Here is a 22,125-nt window from a genome sequence, read left to right as displayed (position 1 = left end):
CCTCATGATTTTTTTGCCAGTATTTTGTAATGCTTCTTAAGGGGGAATATTCTCTTGGGCAACACGATGCAGAGAACTGAGTAGACTTTGCTGGTCCCCTTTTTTCCCCAAACAAACATCTATGACTGTATAAGCTTAGTAGTTTTAGCAAGTATGTCAGCCCTTACAAGTCAATAAATATGTGCTCACCTTCAGAGCAGTTCCTGGCAAAACTATGCTTATTCTAGTAATGGTGCTGTTGCTTAGAAAATCTTGAGATTTTTTTTTTGACAACACCTTAAGAAATTTTGGCCCATTTGTTTAAATATTCTCAATGGTAGACAATTTTCATCCATTGAAAGTAGGTCTTAGTTTTGGAAAAAATCTCTGAAGTTTAGAGTGTTTAATACCACTTGGGGTCCAAACAAAACAGCTGTGAGTCTAAAATAGTAATAAATCTTGCATTTGTAGAGTGTTCTATCTTTTCCATAAACTGTGTGGTCTTTTTTTCAGCAAAACTAGGGATTACAGAAAGGTTGTTTCCTGTGTTATAAATCTATGAGGTGGCAGGACAGACACTTGAGATCCAGTGTTCTATGTACTTTACACTAACACTACCATGTAATGAGACTAATTTTCTTGATAATGGAAAACAGCTTCAAAAATATTTTAAGCAGGGACATTGCAGGACTAAATTTATATCCTTCTGAGGTGAATCCTTTAAACAAATCTAGATTATCCATTCTATGTATATTTTTCAAACTAGTTTACTGAGAGTTTTTGTTTCTTCTTGATGCTAGATAATAGTATAACTAGAACTTTTCATTAGTTATTATTTCTGCCTATGTTAGTCGATCGTAGAAATTTTCACATAAGGTTTGTGGCAGCAGACCCAAAAGAGCAGTGAAAGGGGCTAGGGAGAACCACATTTTTCTTAATTTTTATCCCATGACATTAAATAAAATACTTTCTTAGACTTTTAAAATGTATCTTCATAGCAAAGTTTTTATGCTAAAATAGTTTTTAATTGAAATTTCATTTGATTTTCAGCGTGGCTTTGTGACAGGTGGTGCAGATAAATCTGTCAAATTCTGGGATTTTGAGTTAGTGAAAGATGAAAATAGTACCCAAAAGAGGTGAGTAGACATTTTTTGTGTCCATTTTTTGGAGTGAAAATGGGGAGCTATTGAATGGCCTTTTGACATATCGTTTGTTGTGCTCTAAAGAGTTAGGATTTGTCTGAATTTGTATACTCATTTATTCTTTTCTTGATGTTTTTTGTGGTGCTAGACTTTCTGTGAAGCAAACCCGAACTTTGCAACTAGATGAAGATGTTCTGTGTGTCAGTTACTCTCCCAATCAAAAGCTATTGGCTGTGTCTTTGCTGGACTGTACTGTGAAAATTTTCTATGTTGATACTTTAAAGGTATAGTGGTTATGCCTGGGGATATTTTCCCTTTCTGACTGACCGACCTTAAGAATTTGGGTTGAGGCTATAAAGAAGTGGCCTTGACTGTGCCCAGCGATAGTACATTTCTAAAAACGTGTGTGTGAATCAAAGCAATATAAGTATACTAGGGAAGCTAGCATTTTAAAATAATTCTATGGTTCATGAATTTTGTTCAAAGCAAGTTATATTTATATGTGCGAAAAATCTTGTGGACAGAAAATTTTGTCATACTAAGTAGTTATAAGAGCATTGCTAGGTGTCCTGGGCAGTGATTTCACACTTGGCTATATATTAGGATCATCTAGGTTGCTTTTAAAAATATAGATTACTGAGCCCTATACCCAGAGAGTTGATAGGACCAGGTTGGGCCTGGGAGTTTTTTTGTGAAACAAATGCCCTGGAATCTTTTCAGTGAAGAGATCCAGAGATCTGACTGAGGCAGTAAGCTTCTGGGGTACTCCTTGCCTCCACTATACTGCAGTATTCTTGGCAAGCACATGGAGGGTCTGTGTAGTGGACACAGGTACTCCTGCCAAGCTGTCTTTTGTGGGTTGTCTTTGAAAATACAGATATAAAGCAATTTAAAAATGTGTTTAAAGTTATATTTTAGACCTACGTGTAATAAATTACACCCATATTTTATAGACAGACATTAATTATGTTTTTTTAATGTTTAGTTTTTTCTGTCACTGTATGGACACAAACTGCCTGTTATATGCATGGACATCTCTTATGTAAGTAGTTTAAATAGTGTCTCAGTAATATGTTGTCTTTTCTACAGCAGATACTTTCTTAATTCTGGCTTGATGTCTTCATTTTAGATTATTTGTTTTTATCATCATTCTGTTACATATCTTTCTCCAAAAACAGTCTCAAATTAATGTATATTGTATCTTATATATATTACTTTAATGTTTTCAGAATAATTTTGCAAATATTATCTCAGTCAATCCTTATAAATATTATCTCTATCCCTCTTGTAGCTCTCCCAAATAGTACTTTATTGTTTAAAATACTATAATTGGTAGAGTACACTAAAATATGGAAGACTTTAAAAAGGCATTCCTTTTTGTTCTGAAGGATAATGCTGCTGAGGAGCTCGGATTTATATTTAGATAGTTACGGTATTTTACACTATGTAGACTTTTGGTCTCTTGACCAAAATCATTTATTTCCCAATATCTAGTTTTGATTAGGAGTGGCAATGTATATTAAAAACAATGTCTATTCTGCAGAGCGAGACTCCGTCTCAAAAAAAAAAAAAAAAGTCTATTCTGTGTGAAAGGAATTGACCTCATAGCTGTCTGTGACAGTGCGCACTAACAAAGTTAAGTTACAATGTTAAATGTATTTATTTATTTATTTATTTATTTTTATGTTGACAACCATTTGGACCAGGCATTGAAATAGGAGAGATAAGAGAAATAGTGATAGGGAATGTGGGCTACATAAACATCCTAGTAGAGTCTTTCTCAGCTTCTCTTCTGTTTCGCTCTCCCACTTTCTTTCCAAATCCCATGCCAGAGATGAGAAAATCTTTTTCCTATCTAAGTAAATAGATAACCCTACATCAAGGCACAGCACTGCCCTGTGACAGTACGAAAGTATTTAAGCCACAGAGTTCATGCTTTTACTTAACAAGCTTTTTAAGTTCCTCTGTAGGTAAGAGCAAAGAATTCAGTGTTTTTAGTAGAGATGAAATCAGTTTTTTGGCTTCATTTTAATGTGTTTGAAAGAAATGGGTTAAATATTCTGGTTAGCTTTTTATTCATATACAGAATTCAAAAATCAAGGTAATGTTTTACTTTTATTTCTCATAGGATGGAGCACTCATAGCAACTGGCTCCGCTGACAGGAATGTGAAAATCTGGGGTTTGGACTTTGGGGACTGCCACAAGTCTCTCTTTGCACATGATGACAGGTATGTATAGTCTTTTCAAATGCCTCCCTTTGAGTCACCTGTAAGTATCACTTTCCTTGAGCATCTGTGTCTATTTTTCAGTGTTCTCAGGCAGTGATACAAGTTCTAAAATATAGTCAGACACCCTAGAACTAGCTAGTCAAAAGCTATTTATGTGTGTAAAACTCTTTTTACTAACCTGGAATTTGATGACACTTTAATATTTCTGTCACTTTTCAGTGTGATGTACCTACAGTTTGTACCCAAGTCTCACCTCTTCTTCACTGCCGGAAAAGATCATAAGATTAAACAGTGGGATGCAGACAAATTTGAACACATACAGACTCTGGAGGTAACCACATGCCTTCTTTGCTTGCTTGGTACTTAAGAAATACTTCTAAGAATATTTACATTACCCACTAAGTAGTGGTCTGTGAATGAGGTATTCTTTATTTTTTTTTCTCCTCCAGGGGCATCACCAGGAAATATGGTGTTTGGCTGTAAGCCCCAGTGGAGACTATGTTGTATCATCGTCCCATGACAAATCTCTGAGACTTTGGGAGAGAACAAGGGAGCCTCTTATTCTTGAGGAAGAAAGGGAGATGGTAAGAACTTTAGGCTTGGTTACAAATATGCCAGTAGGTATCTGACAGGCTGTCCTAGTTGAAGTTTTCTGTCTAGTGCAGTTACACCTGATTCATTGCAAGTCCAAGAACCTTCAGGAGATCTGTTCAAGACCATTGTCACCCATTTCAGAAGCTAGACAGAAATAAAGATGCCATTAGGGGATTATGTTGTCAAAGAAGCAGCTTCTCGCTTCCTCATTTCTCTTCATATAGAGACCATGTTTTTTTCTCTCAAATTAATGTATATCTATCTCATGGCAGGAAAGAGAAGCAGAATATGAGGAGAGTGTGGCCAAAGAAGACCAACCAGCAGTAAGTAAATTTTGGGGACCTTGAGATTATGCCCCATATATAGTTATCTTATTGAAATTGACTATAATGTCCAGAATTTCTAATAGAATTAAAATTGAGGCCAGAAGTTGAAGGTATCACCAGCTGATAAAGAATCTGTGTAATTCTTTCACTTCAACTGTATATCCTAATTTTGTGGTTCAAGTGATTCACCAAATTTGCTATTGAATAATTATTCTGGCAATTGAGGCTTTAGGGAATTATTTTATTCACTGTAGCGCAAAAATAAAAATTAGAAAATTTGGATATTCTCTTTTTAAACATTTGCAGGATATTCTTACAATAATACATATGCTAAGTTCTGTTACTGGTAGCTGACAACACTTAGTATTTTCATAAAATAATAATAGCTGTTTTTTATGGATGTAAGATTAATTTATCAGCTCTTTAACTCCACTCAACAGTGTTGTTTAAGGATTTCTTTGTTTCTGGCAGGTTCCAGGAGAGACTCAAGGTGACAGTTACTTTACTGGAAAGAAAACTATTGAAACAGTGAAAGCAGTAAGTTGATATAGAATGTGGTATCTCGTTTTTTAATAAGATCTCAACTTTTTAGTAAAAGTTTTATTCTGTATCAACCAGAAAGCCATTTTTTTGGCAAAAAGTTGATGAGATTTAAAGATGGGGATTATAACCTGTTTTCTTCCTTGTAACCAAAGATGGGAGTAGTCCTGAATCTCTTTGATGAATATGTACTCCTTTCAGGTGTTCCTGGGACCTGCCCTATTCAGAATGTCTAGGTATCATCCCACCTGAGTCCATGACACTTAGTCTCCTCCCTGTACATTAAAAAATAAGAAAACCAAAAATGTCTTTAAATGCTTTTTGGCACTCTATTGGCACGTCTTTATTAAACGGATTGAAGCTATTTCATTTGGCAAATTTCTAGTCAGTTCTTCCAGTTTCAGTGTCCTGGGATGATGGAGTGTGTTGTGATGATTTCTTTCCTTTCTCATCCTCTGTAGGCTGAGAGGATTATGGAGGCTATTGAGTTGTACCGAGAAGAAACTGCAAAAATGAAGGAACACAAAGCCATTTGTAAAGCTGCAGGGAAAGAGGTAATAAGAGAGTACAGTAAGTTACAGTATCAATAAAAGGAATTCCCAAGGAGAAAAACCATTGTTTTGGGATTTATTAACTAAGATCAGATATGCAATAAATGGAGTAGAATCTTTCCAACTCACTATATTAGAAGAAATTGAGGAACTGTGGGAAGAAGGGAACTTGGTCTTAATGAAAGCGAAGGAAAGGAAATTACAGATTGAGGTGATTATTGTCTTGAGTAGAAACCCACGTTCTACTTTGGTTTGGGAGGCAGGGTAACCATTTCAGATTTCTAGATAAAATACATTGTCCAAGCTCATTCATGAGTACTATAGAAACTAACAGGCTTGATAATTCTTTTACACTCTGTCAGTTTTTTAGGGTCTCTTTTTTCCCTTTTCAAAATTATAAAATACAGTTACCACTCTGTCTATAACAAATGCTACCTAAGTCTCAGTTTTTTTAATGACTTGATTTAATAATTTCTTCATAGGTTCCACTTCCCAGCAACCCCATCCTAATGGCTTATGGCAGTATCTCAGTGAGTAAAATGTCTAACGGTTTCCCCTTGGTTATTAAAAGGTTACTTACAAGGACAAGAAAGGAAGTAGAGGCATTATGATTTGGGGATGGATTATTGGGAATACTTTATCTTTAAAAGTCTCTTTTGAATCTTGGCATTCTCTAGGATATTTTGTATTTCAAAAGGACCACTTTAGTGTAACTTCCCAAGCCAGCCTTTTTGGTTGGACTGGACTGGCATTCTTCTGTTTTCTAGTGCCTGTTTATGTTCAGTGTCCAAAGCCCTCTGAAGATTCTGTTAATCTAAATTAACTTTTGAATCAGCCTTCAGAGGGAAAGTTGACAGAAATCAGTCTGATGAGATAAGAGAGAGGGGAAGAGTGATGGGAGAATGTATGTTTATCTAGTAATCTCTAATTAGTATTTTATTGCATGTCTCATCACAGTAATTTTGTGAGTCAGGGTATCTTCACCTTATAGATAAGGAATCTGGCTTGACTTGTAGCATAGTTGGTAAGGGGTAGAGTTCGATTGTGAACCCAGATCTGGCTGACTCTAAACTCATGCAGATCTTGCCATTTTAGAATACTTTTTCTGAAGTAAGAAGGAGGGGTTCCTGTTTTATAGGAGATAGAAATGAGAGAACTTTAGTAGAAACCAACCAAGAGTATCACTAATGGTATTAATCCTTCCTTTATAGCCTTCAGCTTATGTATTAGAGATTTTTAAAGGGATCAAGTCAAGGTGAGTGAGTCCTCACGCACAATTTTTGTAATCTGTCAGCAAACATTTATGAAGTGCTTATCTGAACGGGAAATAAATAGAAATTATAATTGATGGTTATCTTATAGGTTTAACTATATCAAAGTTTTGATGGAAAATAATTTATAATGTTCTTTTTGAAGTGCTAGAACTAGGAAGTTCCTTCTAAAGTATGAAGAGAGATGCTTTTAAGGACAAATAAAGGGGGGTGATTTATGTTGTAGGCAATGAAATAATATATAATTCAATTAGAAGCACCAATTGTTAATTTTTTTTAATATTTTGGCTTCTTTTCTATGTACATACACAATTGGAATATTATATAAAGTTTTATATTCTGTTCTTTTTCACATATTTCCTGAACATTTGTTTGTTGTTCATATTCTTCAAAAAAAAAAATCATTGGATTCAGAATTATTCCATTGTATGAATAATTACTGGATATTGCATTTGTTTCTCCTTTTTGGCTATTATCAGTGGCTTCACTGAATATGTTTATACATATATCTTTGTCATCATTATTGATTATTTTTCTTAAGAGTCCTAGCAGCCTAATAACTGAGCAGTAGGCATGAGCTTTTAAAGTTTTATATTGCCAAATTACTTTCCAGGGTGATTATACTGATTTTTAGCAGGCTTTAAAAAATTTGTTGCTAGTGTGAGAGCCAAAAGATAATATTTTATTATTTTCATTTCTTTTGACTATTAATGAAGTTAAAATTTCAGCATATTTGTTGACCATTTGTATTTTGTCTTGTGAATTTTTAGTTACCTCTTTTTGCTCTTAAGTATTATTTTACTGGTTTTTAAAGAATTCTTGCTGGGCACAGTGGCTCATGTCTGTAATCCCAACATTTTGGGACACTTGAGACCAGAAGTTTGAGACCAGCCTGAGCACCATACTTTATTTTCTTTGTCATACATTTTTGCAATAATTGTTATATTATTTGTGATTTTCCTTTTGATTTTATTTATGAGTTTGAACTACTGAAGGCTATCATTTTAATAATGAACCACAATATCTACATATATATTCCTTACAAGAAACAACACTTGTCTTAGGATAAAGATGAAACTTCACTACAGGAATGTAAAAGAAAATTGATTAATGTGGAGGTTACAGAACATTTCAAGATAGGAAGATTCTGTGTTTTAAAGATTTAACTTTTCCTAATTAATAGATTTGTAATCCCATTTGATGTACTCTTTAAGATTTTAAATTGGAATTGATGAAATAATAATACTTGAGCTAGTTCTAGAGGGAACTGTTTTCCCAGATTAAAAGGCTACAAAATTAGCAAAATTAAAATAGTGTAGCATTGGTGTCAGGATCAATCATCATGTCAGGATCAGTCATCATAATAGACTCTAATGGACTCAATATATGGTAAAAGAATATCATATGAAGATGGAATATTCAACAAAAGGCTTTGGAGATATTGTTTATCTGGAGGGAAAAAAAGTTAGATTTTCCCATCATGCCATTGACCAAAATGCATTCCAAATAGATTAAGATATTAAATATAAAAAACAAAGAGAGTCATCTAGCTTATAGATGAATATTTAACTCTAGGCAAGATGTATTCAAGTATAAAATCAGTAGAAAAAATAATAAAGGGAAAGATTTAAAAATTGACCATGTTAACAATGTTAACAAATGTGGCATTTTTATATTTATTTTTTCTTTTTCAGTGAGCTGGAAGAATCTCTACTTGTGCTGCCTTTCTCTTATGTCCCTGACATTCTTAAACTCTTTAACGAATTCATTCAGCTGGGCTCTGATGTTGAACTTATATGCCGGTGCCTCTTCTTCCTCCTCAGGTAACATCCTTGTCCAAAGAATACCATGTCTGTTCAGCAGAACTGCTTCAGTGGTACCTTAACTGAAGCTGTCAACACTTTGGGGTTAAGAAATAGTATGCCAAACTCGGTGGCTCACACCCGTAATCCCAGCACTTTGGGAGGCTGAGGTGGGTGGATTGCTTGAGCCCAGAAGTTTGCTACCAGCCCAAGCAATCAGTCTTGCCTTTAAAACAAGGATCATGATGACCCACCTCTTTAAGTAAGAAGTCATGGTAATACATTGCTCAGGAATTCTTACTCAGTCATAGGCCTCCATGTTACAATCTAAGATAGCTCTGGTTCTAGTCAGTTTGCCAAAAGCCAATTATGATTGGCCAATTTGCCTCATTTGTTGTTTCTTTTAAGCCAAGCTTGTCCAGCCTGTGGCCTGCAGGCCACATGTGGCCCAGTATGGCTTTGAATGTGGCCCAACACAAATTTGTAAACTTTATTAAAACATTATGATTTTTTTGTGATTTCTTTGTTGTTGTTGTTCATCAGCTATCATTAGTGTATTTTATGTGTGGCCCGAGACGGTTCTTCCAGTGTGGCCCAGGGGAGCCAAAAGGGTGGACATTCCTGTTTTAAAGTGTTTAGTGTAAGCTAACAGGTTTTGCTTTGTCCTTATACCAACATTTTAAGGAAGTCAGTTTATTTCTCTTGGTCTCTACAGGTGCAAATGGAAATGTAGGGGCATATATAGAGGTAAACTAAGGAACATAAAGCAAATATGTTCATTAGGCTATATTCTTAAATATGAAGAATTCTGTTAATAGGTAGTTGAGAAGAATATATGTACAAAGGCTTGATATTCTTCCCATCTCTCACCCTCATTCTCAAGCGGTTACAGCAGAGAACAGGGATGGAGACAAATTGAACATTCCTTCAAATACTGTTATGAAGACAAAAACTGGTCAGCCAATGCCAAATAGTTAAACAGGTATATTTAGTGAACTGACCAAATAGGTATTTGGTGAATTGGCCTGGTTTTATGATTCTTAACCCTCCATTTCTTATACTGTATCCAGGATAGTAGCAAGAGAAGAAGAAGAGTATGTTCTGTTGCCATATTCATAATTTGGGGCAACTTGTAAAGACATAAGTTTATGTTTAACCTTGTTACTAATAATTTCTTTTACTGCTATGGCATACGTGCTATTGAATTAGGGTTGCTGGTTCTACAAGTAACACTGAATACTTACAGCGTATCAGAGGGTTATGGATGGGTACTACCTGACAGGTATGGCAGGGTCATCAAGGATATCTTGGTACTCTAGGTCAGAGTTTGAATCTCATGAATGTCTCTTTTGCTGTGGCTTTATTAGAAGTATTAGTGCATCTTTGTTGAGTTAGCATTTCTTAAAAGGCTCATTCTGTCTTTGAGTTTTCCATAAAGTACCACTGTCAAAATCTGTAGCCACTGGCAGGTTGCTGGGCTGGAAAAAGAGCCTTTGCAAATGAGTTGAATGTGTCATAAGGTTTAGGACAGTATTTTTTAAGTTGTCATCAAATTGAACTGAATAGTAGAGAAAGAAACTTCTTTGGCTTTTTTTTTTTTTTTTTTTTGCTCGAAACATTTCTATAATGTATATTTTGTTGTTGCTTTGATATTGTATGTGTTTACTGTTTCTAGAAGGGTTAGGTAGGGCTAGAACCTCTCTGCAACATGGCTGTGTTTTGTTTTTCTATCAGGATTCACTTTGGACAGATCACTAGCAATCAAATGCTTGTGCCAGTGATAGAAAAATTAAGGGAAACAACTATTTCAAAAGTCAGCCAAGTCCGGGTAAGTGTCTTTGTATAGAGATAAAATAATGAGGCAAATTCCTAGTGTGATTTAGAAATAGTATAGTATGCTGTGCTTTGTCTTTAGCAATACCCACCACCGATAAATCCATATTTGAGATAGTTTTTGTTGGAATTAGTAGGAATAGAAAGAACAGAAAAAACGAACAAGAAAAGTTCTTAATGAGGGAAAGATAAGTAACAACACCTGAAGCTTTGGTTCCCCTAACTCTCATACGCTGCTATAATGAACTGAAGTGGGAGAAAATTTTTTAATATTTTTTGTATTGCACTCCAGGATGTTATCGGCTTCAATATGGCTGGTCTTGATTATCTGAAGAGGGAATGCGAGGCAAAAAGTGAAGTTATGTTTTTTGCTGATGCTACTAGCCACTTGGAAGAGAAGAAGAGGAAGAGGAAAAAGAGGGAGAAGTTGATTCTAACATTGACTTAGAACTGAAATGTGGTATCTTTTTTTTTTAACTTTTTCCTTAAAAGGACTCCTAAACTAAACACAGAAGAGTTGGCGTCATCTTAAAAATACCAAATAACAGAAGATCACATTGCAGATGATATCAGGATGTGGTTTCCAGCTTTGCCTGGTGGAATTCCAACATGAGATTATGGGCTGTCTCCATTTCTTGGACTTAAAATGCATTATTAGTTTAAAAATCTTTCTGTGCTCTCAAAGCTTGAGCCTTGCAGCTCAAGCTTGTTGTTCCCTTTATATTCTAGCAGGGAATAAATAATTGTTTTAATTAGGTATTTGTTTCATTGGAGTTGAAATTAACATTTCAAAAGTTTTTCGTATTTTTTTATGGCAGATGATTTGTCATTTATTTATATTAGGTTTTACTACCTATTGAGACAACCAGGTGCATAATTGATTGCCCTCTGGCCATAAAAATGCAGTATCATGGACTCTTAGAGCTAAAAAGGACTGTAAAAATTACCCACAACAGCCTCCTCAGACTTAACCTTCTGCGAGTTATATGTCGTATATAAGAAGATTCTAATTGCTAACTGTTTATACTTTTCTGAATAAAATAGTTGTTTCTAATTAAAGATTAGCCAAGCTAAGATGCCTGGCTGAGCTTGTGTGTGTGTGTGTGTGTACATACATATATAGTTGACACTTGAACAATGCAGGTGGTAGGGGCGCTGACCCCCCCGCCCCTATGCCCCGCACAGTCAAAAATCTGCATATAACTTTTGATTCCCCAAAGTCTTAAGTACTAGTAGCCTGTTATTGACTGGGAGCCTGACTGATGTATTATATATATTGTATACTGTATTCTTAAAGTAAGCTAGAGAAAAGAAAATGTTACTTAGAAAATCATAAGGAAGAGAAAATATATTTTACTGTGTTTATCAATACTATAAGTGTATGTCATCTGTTTATAAAATGAATTGTCTGTCTGGAGTGGCAGGCAACCACAGCTGCAGACCTCAATCTGTGGTACTTATCAAGCGTCAGCTTTTTCTTGTAATGTCATCATTTTTCTCTGCTTTTTGGGAGCACTGTGATAGGCAGTTTACTGGGGCGATGAATTGTTCATGCACAGGTGATTAGTGTCACACAGCATTTTAAGTGCATACTCACAACACTTGAGCTCACTGCAATAGCAACAGGAGGTGGCTGTGAAATTATTTCAGTAACATACTGTGTATTACAGTTCATTTTATGCAGCTATGATTTAATACTGCATCTTTACATTATTTTACGTTTCTCTCAAAACTGAATTGCACCACGTATGATCTGTATTTGTGTGTGTTAATTTTGATAATAGATTTGCGTGTATTTTATGGCAGTAAATGATAAAATAGTCTAGTATCTACATATATTTTATGCATTCATGATATAACTACTTTTTTCCTAATTATTTTCATCTGAAACTTTTCTCATTGTTTCAAATCTCCAAAAATTTTTCCAATATATTTATTGAAAATATCTGGGCTGGGTGCAGTGTCTCATGCCTGTAATCCCACCACTGTGGGAGGCCGAGGTGGGCGGATCACAAGGTCAGGAGTTCCAGACCAGCCTGGCTAACATGTTGAAAGCTCATCTCTACTAAAAATACAAAAAACTAGCTGGGCGTGGTGGCAGGCGCTTGTAATCCCAGCTACTCAGGAGGCTGAGACAGGAGAATCACTTGAACCCGGCAGGCGGAGATTGCAGTTGGCCAAGACCATGCCACCAGCACTCCAGCCTGGGCAACACAGCGAGACTCCATCTCCAAAATAATAATAGTAAAAAAAAAAATCTGTATAAAAGTGGAGCCACGTGGTTCAAACCCATGTTGTTCAACGGATTGTCTACTGTATATCTTCATGGTAAAGATTTGGGGAATGTTCTAGGAAAAGATATTGACAGATACCTCTGGGTCTGGGCTTTTCTTTTGGGGAAGTTAAATGACTAAATCATACTTCTTGTTATAAGCCTGTTTAGACGTTCTGTATCTTCTTGAGACAGTTTTGCTTTTTATCTTTTTTGTTGTTGTTAATCCCAAAGACTTAAAACTACGGTTTCTGTCTGAATTTGGTCATTTCAACCAAGTTACTGTGTTGTGGGGCCACCATTTTCTTCCCAGGCTCAGACATGCAGTTCTTGTGGCTTGGCGATTTGTGTCCCAAACCACAAGTCCTAATTCTGTTGAGCATAACACAATCACTGAAGTGAATAAGGAATGCAGTGGTGTTATTTGTTGGGCGGAATAAATAAGTGAATTTTGGCATAGAGTTTCTGAAGGCATAACTATGAAGGCAAGAGAATAGGCAGGCAGGATAATGCATTCTAGGTGCTTTCCAAGGAGTCAGTGTTGTTTAGGCAGCTATTCCTGCCACCAGGGAGAGGAGTTAATTCTTGAAAAATAATTTAATTTTTTATGAGAACAGAAGTTGAATCAATATCCTTCTTAGAGTTGCTCATCAGAACATAAATGTCACTTTCTAGTAACATTTTTGATGGTTTCCAAACCAAAACAAGTTCCAGGAGGGCATTCAAGATGTATACATCATTAATAATTACTCTTATGTTAAAAGTTGCTGTTTTCCCATAGCTTTGCCACCATTTATAATTCAAAAGCCTGATAGTGCTAGGGAATGTAAAGATGTTTCTGTCTGCTAAGTGTTATACTAATCGAAGAGAAGCGGAATGTTTATGATAAAGTGACATGTACAGAACCTAACCAAGTTACAACTTTTGGTCAAAATACTTGAAACTCTTTAAAAGTTTAAGGTCAATAGGTGCATTATAAAGTAAATTTTAAGCCAGGCAAATTTCTAGTCATTAAGTCAGTATTCATTGCCTTAGTCAGCCATTGGCTGTATATAATCCTTAATATAAAAACCATTTAATGACTAATATCTCTTGCATATTGTGAAGTAAGTTATCTATAGAAATTCTGTAGTACCATAAAGAAAAGCCTTTTGATATTGCAGTGAGCTGAGATTGCACCACTGCACTCCAGTCTGGGCAACAGACCGAGACTCCATTGGAAAAAAAAAAAAAGGCTCTTGAATGATGTATTGGGAGTAAAACATTTAGGCTTATTTTAAAAAAATGTATATATCCATCCACTTAGAGAAAATATGCTTAAAAATTTTGAAATTCACTGGCTGGAATCTAGGTGCTTTGTATATTTGGTATTAAATTGTTTCTCAATGGCAAATGTCATAAATTATATCTCATTCTAAAGATATCTAGCAGATCTCCAGCAGAGATCTATGACAGTGCCCAGGAAAGCAATGGTATCTGTTGGTAGGTACAGGACTGTATATAGGACTCTATTCACTTAGCTGTAAATGATGAGCCTGCTCAATGCAGCCTTTTCAGGCCAGATTAGTCTTCAGAAAGAGAGGGAGGTTGTGAGCAGAAGCTTAACGAAGACACCACATGGGCTTACAGTTACCATCTGCAATCCACCCCCATTCCTCACAATTTAAGATCCTAAGTTTGAGATGGGGCTAAGGTTCTTAAAGGTAGTATCACCATATATTCAAGTCCTTTCTCTTTATTTCTGAGGTTTTTGGGATCCAAGCAGCCCTGGTATGTTTTTAGAACACAGTACACATTGTGTAACAGTCACTGAGCCCAACCCTTACATAGGGCCTGGCAGTGTTGCCCTTGTGTATACCTTCCCCTTGAGTATGGGGTCGGACCTAGTGACTGGCTTCTAGTGAACAGAATGCAGCAAATATAATGGGATGTCTCTTCCAAGATTAGGGTATAAAGCACTGAATTCTACCTTGCATGAGGATTACATTTTATAATATATATAAAGGAGTAACTAGTATAGTTATTTAAACAAATATTTTCTTTTTTTTTTTTTTTTTTGAGAGAGTGTCGCTCTGTCTCCCAGGCTGGAGTACAGTGGCACAATCCTGGCTCACTGCAAGCTCCGCCTCCTGGGTTCATGCCATTCTCCTGCCTCGGCCTCCAGAGTAGCTGGGACGACAGGCACCCACCACCACGCTCGGCTAATTTCTATTTTTTAGTGGAGACAGGGTTTCACCAAGTTAGCCAGGATGGTCTCGATCTCCTGACCTCGTGATCTGCCCACCTCGGCCTCCCAAAGTGCTGGGATTACAGGCGGGAGCCACTGGGCCCGGCCTAAACAAATATTTTCATTCATTCAGGCCAGGTGGCTTATGGGTTTCTGACTATAAGAAGAGGGGAAGAAACCTGGGGTCTAATACCTCAAATTTGAATGCTTGACAATCAAATTCCCATTTATTACTTACTGTACCTAATGTGGAGAAACTTTACGAGACATGAAGACTCCAAGTGTGGAGGAATAAATTGTAGAAGTTCTCTGGACCATTGGATTTTCTTTTCCCTGGGGAAAGTTTTTTGGTCGCTTATCATAATTGCTGCTTGTTAAAACTGGTAAAATACTTGTTAAGGGCTGTGCTTTTCATGACTAAATGATTTGCATATATAAACCCAAATAACATTTTAGAATCAGAATTTCTTCTCTGGCAACATTAGTTCAATTTTAGGTACCCGTCTATCCAATGCAAATTCTGCATGCTCAGGCTTGGGGGTTAGAGGATGGATATGCCAATGTCAAGAATGTCTTCTGTTCTCCCTAGTGTACATTTCTCTCCTAACTGTGACTGGCTTTCTATAAGGAGCCATCAGCATGGTCAAGCCCCAAACCATATCTACATCAGATTTCACGCTTTTTTTTTTTTTTTTTTTTTTTTGGTGGGGAGAGGGACAGATCATTGTTGACATTGGAAGTAAGTAGATAAAAGGTCTGATAAGATTTTTTGCCCTTTATCTGTGTCTGACAGGTTCTCTCTAATCTATAAGCAGGGAAATAGAAAATTTATTATAAATACAAATGATTTCATTGCTATGATCAGCAGCAGTGACTCAGGTATTTGCATCTAATAACCTGTGTGGAGAGGGTAAGGGCACTTGATTTAGTTCCCAGAGGAAAAAACTAGTTCTTTGGCTAGTTTCCTTCTGTCACAATGGAAAAACCCTGTCATCATTACTCAAAAAAAGGAAAAGAAAAAGGGACGGGAGGAAGGTGAGAGGAAGGGAGAGAGACTTTCCCAGTGAGGACTTTCCTTTCCTATTTTATATTTTGCTCCATTGTACTTACTGCCATCATTGTTTATGGTTTACTTACTTTGTGTATTGTCTGTCCTCCCACTGGAATGTAAGCTGCATAAAGGCAGGCGTTTCGGCGTCTTTGAAAGCATAAATGAACAAAAGAACTAAACTTCATTTATTGACATCAGTGCTATCTGACACAAGTTCCTTGAACTTTCTCCTTCACCTCGGAATATCTGAATCATCAGCTATCTTCAGCTTCTCCCTTGCCAAGACTAACCCTTCAGCTGTGTTTTTTATTATTCTTTTGCCCTGTTTTGGATATTGCAGTTTCAATCACTTCTACTCATTCATATTTTTAATATATCTCTTCTGCTCTACTCTCTCCAACCTACAAACATGTAGGTCTACATTAAACTGAAAATCCTTCCTATTTTCTGTTGCATCCTTGAGTAACATATTCTCTTGCTCTTTCCTTTAATAAATTTTCTTGAAAGAATATCCATAACTAATGTTTCTGCTTTCTTAATACAGTCATTCTTTACCTTTTGCAATTCAGTTTTTATCCCAACCAAATTTAACACTTTAAATCTGAATTTTCTTTGACATCTCAATAGCATCCATCAATTGTGTCCATCTTTTCCTTGAAATTCTTCCTAAGGCTTCTGAAGTATTTAATCATTTTCTAATTGCTGCTTCTGTCTCCACTGGCTCCTCTTCCTCCGGCTCCCTAAACCGACTCCAGATTTCTGCTCCTTGCCCATACGTTCAGCCATCACCTCTGTGTAAACGATGCTTAAAATTATTATATCTCCAATTCTGACTTCTCAGTTGAGATCTAATATTACATATCCATGATTCATTACCTCAGCCCAAAACTTTGAAGTTGAACTCGATGTCCTCTTTCTTCCATCCATCAATGGCTTCTACCTCAGATTTTGCAGTTTCCTTCCCCCACCATGTCTTTCATTCATGTCCCTCTTTTATGTTGACTGTTCCCCCACTCCCAGTTCTTGTCCTCACACATGGCCCATTCAGGTAGACTTCTAATGGTTCTTTTACACATCCAATTGTTCCTCTTCGACATGTCCTGCACAATAACACTAGATTTATCTTAATAAAGATATGCTGATCATATCACCCACAGGGTCAGGAATCTGCAGTGGTTCACTGCTGCTTAAATAATACAATTCAAGCCAAGGATTTAAGATCTTTCATAGCTTGACTCCAACCTACTTTCCCACTATATTCCTGATACTCAAGCTCTTGGCAAGTTGAACTCCCTGCCAATCATCCCAAACACCTGGAGCTTTCCTGTTGCCATGGTTTTGTTCATTCTTTTTACTTAAAGTTCCCGTCAATCAAGTTTTCACATTCTATAAGATCCAGCTGAAAAATCAAATAAATAGAGAACTGTAACACAAGCAGCACACAATTCATGCCACTGGAGAAAGTACAAAATAGAAATAAAATGTGAAGACTTTATTTCTGCTACTAGATTATATAATACCTTTTAAGACAGAGTCCAATTATCCATTTTTATATATGATAAACTTTTATATAGTACCTTGGAGGTAATAGGTTCTTGATATCTATCTAATATCTGTTTGGCTGGAGACACTGATAAGGAGGAATGCATGCATAATTCAGTGAATACCCAACCTTTATAATAAGAAGGTATTTCCTATCCTTCCGTAAAATTATAATTTTTTTGTGATAGAGACTTGCTGTTTTATTATTCTGTCTGATACTCCATAGATAGCCAATAACATTTACATTTATTCAACCTGAAGTTACTGCACATATACTATGTGTCAGGTATCTTTTTAGATTTGGCTAGGTGCTTTCAAAGATGAATGAAGATGCTCTTTGTCTTAATAAATTTAACTCCGATTTTGAAGATAGAATTAATAAAGTAGAGATGCATTTTGACTTCCATGTTTTCCTCACTCATGTAATTTCTGCACTATATATGATTACTCAAGTTGAACTTTAAAGGATATTTGCTTCCACAGGTAGGAACAGAACCTCATGCTCTGTCATAATCTCGATATTGTGAGAGATGTGTGCTGATCCCTTGGCCCCATCCTCTCCAACAGCCGTGGCAAATAACTCTATATTCAGTTCTGTCTGCAAACCAGCTGCCACCTGTAAGACACAAGGTAGCTTTAGGACCAGACAACTCTGAGTTCAAACCTTGCTTTTAATATGAATTTGAGCAAGTTACTTAAACTCTCTTACCTTTGGTTTCTTCATCTATAAATCTGGCACTAATAAATGGTAGTTATTATAAGCATTTAGCAGAATTACTTCATAATGAAGGTAGAATTCCATTAAGTAAAGGGGAGCCAGGGTAAATTGTTGAAGGGGCAAACCAGGTGCTATTTAGGAAAAAGCATAAGGAAGCTAAATGCCAGGTTATTGGAAGTGGAACTGAAGGCAAAATTTTGCAATAGTTGTAATTGTGCTAGTTTTTGAATGTCGGTAGTGACTTTCAGTAGTGAAATCTGCAATAGCGGCTACTGCAGATAAAGATAAATTTAATCTATTATAAATCAAGAGGCTGAGGCAGGAGAATTGCTTGAACCCAGGAGGCAGAGGTTGCAGTGAGTCAAGATCGCGCCACTGCACTCCAGTCTGGTGAGGGAGCAAAACTCCGTCTAAAAAAAAAAAAAAAAAATTCCTCTAACAGACTTGGTGACTACCATAACTTTCCTACCCTGTTCCTTGCAGGGGTGTCTAATATTTTGGCTTCCCTGGGCCACATTAGAAGAAGAAGTATTGTCTTGGGCCACACACAAAATATACTAACAATAACGACAGGTGTTGAGCTTAAAAAAAAAATCGCAAAAAATTCTCATCATGTTTTAAGAAAGTTTAGGAATTTGTGTTGGGCTGCATTCAAAGCCGTCCTGGGCCATGGGTTGGACAAATGTGACTTTAGGGTATTCCTAATGCAGGATGCATAAAATAATGAAGCCAGTAGAGGGAGACAAAATTAGTTTAAATGCCCAACTGCTTAGTTCTGAAAACCCATGGAAGAGGATTGGACCAACAAAGAAGAAACCTGATACAGAAGGAAGAAGGAACACAGCAAGGCATGGGCGTCTTGCCTTGTTCTTTGAAAAGAACACTAGCCAGCAAAGAGAGAGCTATTTATGTTTCTAAGTTGCCTCTCCAGGAGGTGGGTTAAAAAGCAGACTTGGGAACAGTTATCTGGAAAAAAATAAATCTGAAACTACCACATGAAAAGCAATTAGATACAAATGGAATGTTTTCTTCAATATAGTTTTATAAATAGTAGAATTGGAAAATGTTTCACAGTTTTTTCAACAATGTACTTGTGAGCATATGCATACTGGAGGATATCCAGCAGCAGACCCTTCTCCTCCAAGTCCAGCAGTTGGAGCAGGGCTGGGTCATGATGAAATTCAGCATGAAGAGAGCTGGAATACTGCCATCATACAGGTTTGCCCAGGCTTTGAGCAGATTCATTTAGTGTTGGCAACTAACCAAGCTGAACAGTGGTTAGATTTACATATGGGGAAGTCTACAGATTATATTTTTTTTTTGCCAGAGCCAAAACCTACTATCAAAAACTTAAAAAAAAAAAAAAAAAAAAAAAACAACTAAAAAAACCTTATAGTATAGAGTGAGCTTCAAAGACTACATGCTGGGTTTTTAGTACCTATAAAAGTTGATCCAACAGCCATTTTGGCTTTTGGCATAATCCCTACTTTAAATTAAAATGAGATTTGCTAACTTCCCAGAACAGTGGAAGAAGGGCTTGTTTTGATTTTTGTCTTTTGCTTTATGCTGTGAAGGTTCTGAAATCTTGACACAGTACAGTGATGAATTACTTCAGGAGAGTACTCGTGAATTAGTAATATAATCCCAAAATATTTCTGTTTGGAGTTTCAGCCTGTATAATACTGTTTTTTGTAAAGCATGTTACAGCTAGAAGGGGCTAAGAAATAATCTGGTCTGAACTTTACAGATGAGGAAAACAAGGCTCAGAGCATTAACTGAACTGCTTGATGGCATAGTCGTGACGAGAAGCCAACTGACTTTGCGCTGTACCAAACCAGCCCTTCTGTGTGAGCCTATAACTGGGGCTGCTTTAAGAGCTTCAGACTCAGGGAGTATTGGGTGCTTGTTAACAGGACTGGATACTTTTGTGCACTGTTCTCACAGGCCTATGCACTCTTCGCATCTGTGATGAATGGGTCATGCATCTGCCAGACTAACTCACTTCATTCTGTCATTCAATCACACCTCTCTTGCGTACCCATTATGTGCCTGGCTCTGTAAGCTTCTTATGTGTCTTACTCATTTTTAACATCCTCTGTGCCCTGACCACTTTAAATGGCATATGGGAGGAACTCAAAATTTGCTGAGTGAAGTATGAAGTAAAAGGGGTGTTAAAGCAGTCAGATGATGCACTGATAAAGACTTACAAATGTGACTTTATTTAAGATGAACTCACGTTTACATCATCCTATATTTCTGAAATTATAATTTAAAGTGAGAATATGCTATTAATATGCATATTTTTTACTAAACATGCCATTTTGGAGGATGTATCAAATAAAGTCAGAACAGGTTGACATTTTGTATTTTGTATTTTCAGAGATCTTTGGAGAAATGAGGCAATTGATGAGTTTAATAAATACAATTTCTTGGTTGGGCGCGGTGGCTCATGCATGTTATCCCAGCACTTTGAGAGGCCAAGGCGGGTGGATAACGAGGTCAAGAGTTCGAGACCAGCCTGACTAGCATGGTGAAAGCCTGTCTCTACTAAAAATACAAAAATTAGCTGGCCGTGGTGGCATGCGCCTGTAATCCCAGCTACTCAGGAGGCTGAGGCAGGAGAAGTGCTTGCACCCAGGAGGCAGAGGTTGCAGTGAGCTGAGATCATGCCATTGCACTCTAGCCTGGGTGACAGAGTGAGGCTATGTCTCAAAATAAATAAATAAATATAAATAAACAAATATGATTCCTTAGTATGGCATTAAATAATATTCTCTGACAAATACCAAGAGAGCAAACCAGATTTACGTAAAATATAAAGAATGGAATAATTATTTTTCACTTTGCATAAGGATTTACTTTTTGAAAAGGTGGTTTTTATACAATGGTACATAACTAATATTGGGACAAGTGAGGTGAGCTTCAGAATTGTTTCTATAGCTGGCAGTTTAACTCCGTTTATGCATAAGATTGGTCTCATGGTTACTACATGGAATGAATGCCATCAAGCCACATACTGTATCACTACCAGCAATCTTTTGCTTATGATATTAAAAACATTAGATTTATACATAGTTTAAACGGAATGGGCAGAATGGTTTCAAAGCCCACTTCACTGGAAACCTATACATAGTCACTTGCATGCACGCAAGCACACACAACAGATGACATACAGGACTTACAGGTCCAGGTTTGTAAGTCACTTTCAGTCCTGTGCTGGGTGGGGGCTGCTTGACTTTAAACCTACAAGGCAGAAAGATGAAAATAAATTTATGCCATAATGAAACCCATGAGCAATGAATAAGCTGGGGTGTTATAAAATAAGGAAGGTGTTAATATTTGCTACACAGGAGTCGGGGGTCCATACCATTAGAAAAACAACTTTAATATTCAATTGGGAGAAGAATCTGGGGCCCATTTCACAACTGCCTTTCCAACAGTTTTCATCAGCGTAAAATGGGCTCCAACCTGAGTTTCAACCCTTCGTTACTGGTTGCTGACGAGCAGCCCAGGCTTGGGCAGTGGGACTGTTTGGCTGGTGTGTGCATTTCAGCGTAGCTGCCAGCATGAACGCAAATGCTGGCAGCCGGGTCATTAAGTTGAAGAATAAAGGCTCTTTTGGAAGGCAGTGGAGCATGGGAGCCAGCCTTGCTCTGTCTTGGTATGGGGTTTGCATGTTTGAGGAGAGGAGAAACAGAAAGGCTCAGAAAATGTTGAAGAACTTGAAAAGCTCCGAGCTGACACATGGTGCTTATTGATCTCTCTCCCTTCCTGTGGTTTGTGGGTTCTGCTTGATGGTTAAAGACGTGGAGTAAATTCAAATGCCAAGGAAAGCCTACCTCCACTCTGACCCCAACACTGCTTCTTCCTCCATCAACCTTGCTGTCTGCTCTATCGTGGCTGAATTAACAAGCTGAGGAGTGAAATCTCCAAAACTAAAATTTTATACTGGAGCGACAGGACCCGCACGAATGAGTTTTATTAGTTTCAGGTTGACTGTCTATTTCTCCCCACCCACTTTGTTGGCAACAACCTAAAAAACAATCAT

At 36.9% G+C, this 22,125-nt stretch overlaps 2 protein-coding genes across 13 annotated transcripts in view; one reads left to right on the top strand and one right to left on the bottom strand.

Annotated features, from left to right (window-relative positions):
• The window catches only part of WDR3 (WD repeat domain 3), a 30,521-nt gene extending 19,180 nt beyond the window's left edge, over positions 1-11,341 (top strand). For all 4 annotated transcript variants that reach the window (XM_024248976.3, XM_024248974.3, XM_024248964.3 and 1 more), the window contains 14 exons: positions 1,030-1,115; positions 1,270-1,405; positions 2,107-2,163; positions 3,250-3,350; positions 3,570-3,681; positions 3,800-3,934; positions 4,217-4,267; positions 4,742-4,807; positions 5,272-5,364; positions 5,844-5,891; positions 6,573-6,616; positions 8,327-8,455; positions 10,169-10,262; positions 10,560-11,341. In XM_024248976.3, coding sequence (XP_024104744.2) covers positions 1,030-1,115; positions 1,270-1,405; positions 2,107-2,163; positions 3,250-3,350; positions 3,570-3,681; positions 3,800-3,934; positions 4,217-4,267; positions 4,742-4,807; positions 5,272-5,364; positions 5,844-5,891; positions 6,573-6,616; positions 8,327-8,455; positions 10,169-10,262; positions 10,560-10,715 — 1,308 coding nt within the window. In that variant the 3' untranslated portion in view covers positions 10,716-11,341. The remainder of the gene's footprint in view (positions 1-1,029; positions 1,116-1,269; positions 1,406-2,106; positions 2,164-3,249; positions 3,351-3,569; positions 3,682-3,799; positions 3,935-4,216; positions 4,268-4,741; positions 4,808-5,271; positions 5,365-5,843; positions 5,892-6,572; positions 6,617-8,326; positions 8,456-10,168; positions 10,263-10,559) is intronic.
• The window catches only part of SPAG17 (sperm associated antigen 17), a 248,047-nt gene continuing 231,047 nt past the window's right edge, over positions 5,126-22,125 (bottom strand). For 4 of the 9 annotated variants that reach the window (XM_054528865.1, XM_024248957.2, XM_054528869.1 and 1 more), the window contains 4 exons: positions 21,260-21,320; positions 17,831-17,975; positions 15,010-15,149; positions 5,126-5,314 (listed from right to left, as the gene is read on the bottom strand). In XM_054528865.1, the coding sequence (XP_054384840.1) occupies positions 15,010-15,149; positions 17,831-17,975; positions 21,260-21,320 (346 nt within the window). In that variant the 3' untranslated portion in view covers positions 5,126-5,314. Of the gene's footprint in view, positions 5,351-6,345; positions 6,489-15,004; positions 15,150-17,830; positions 17,976-21,259; positions 21,321-22,125 lie in introns of all 9 variants that reach the window. The other 5 variants (XR_008512558.1, XR_008512547.1, XM_054528859.1 and 2 more) reach the window with 5 other exon arrangements.

This window comes from Pongo abelii, chromosome 1 (genome assembly GCF_028885655.2).
Source record: "Pongo abelii isolate AG06213 chromosome 1, NHGRI_mPonAbe1-v2.0_pri, whole genome shotgun sequence".
NCBI classification, from domain to species: Eukaryota; Metazoa; Chordata; class Mammalia; order Primates; family Hominidae; genus Pongo; species Pongo abelii.
This window is presented reverse-complemented; position numbering and strand designations above follow the sequence as displayed.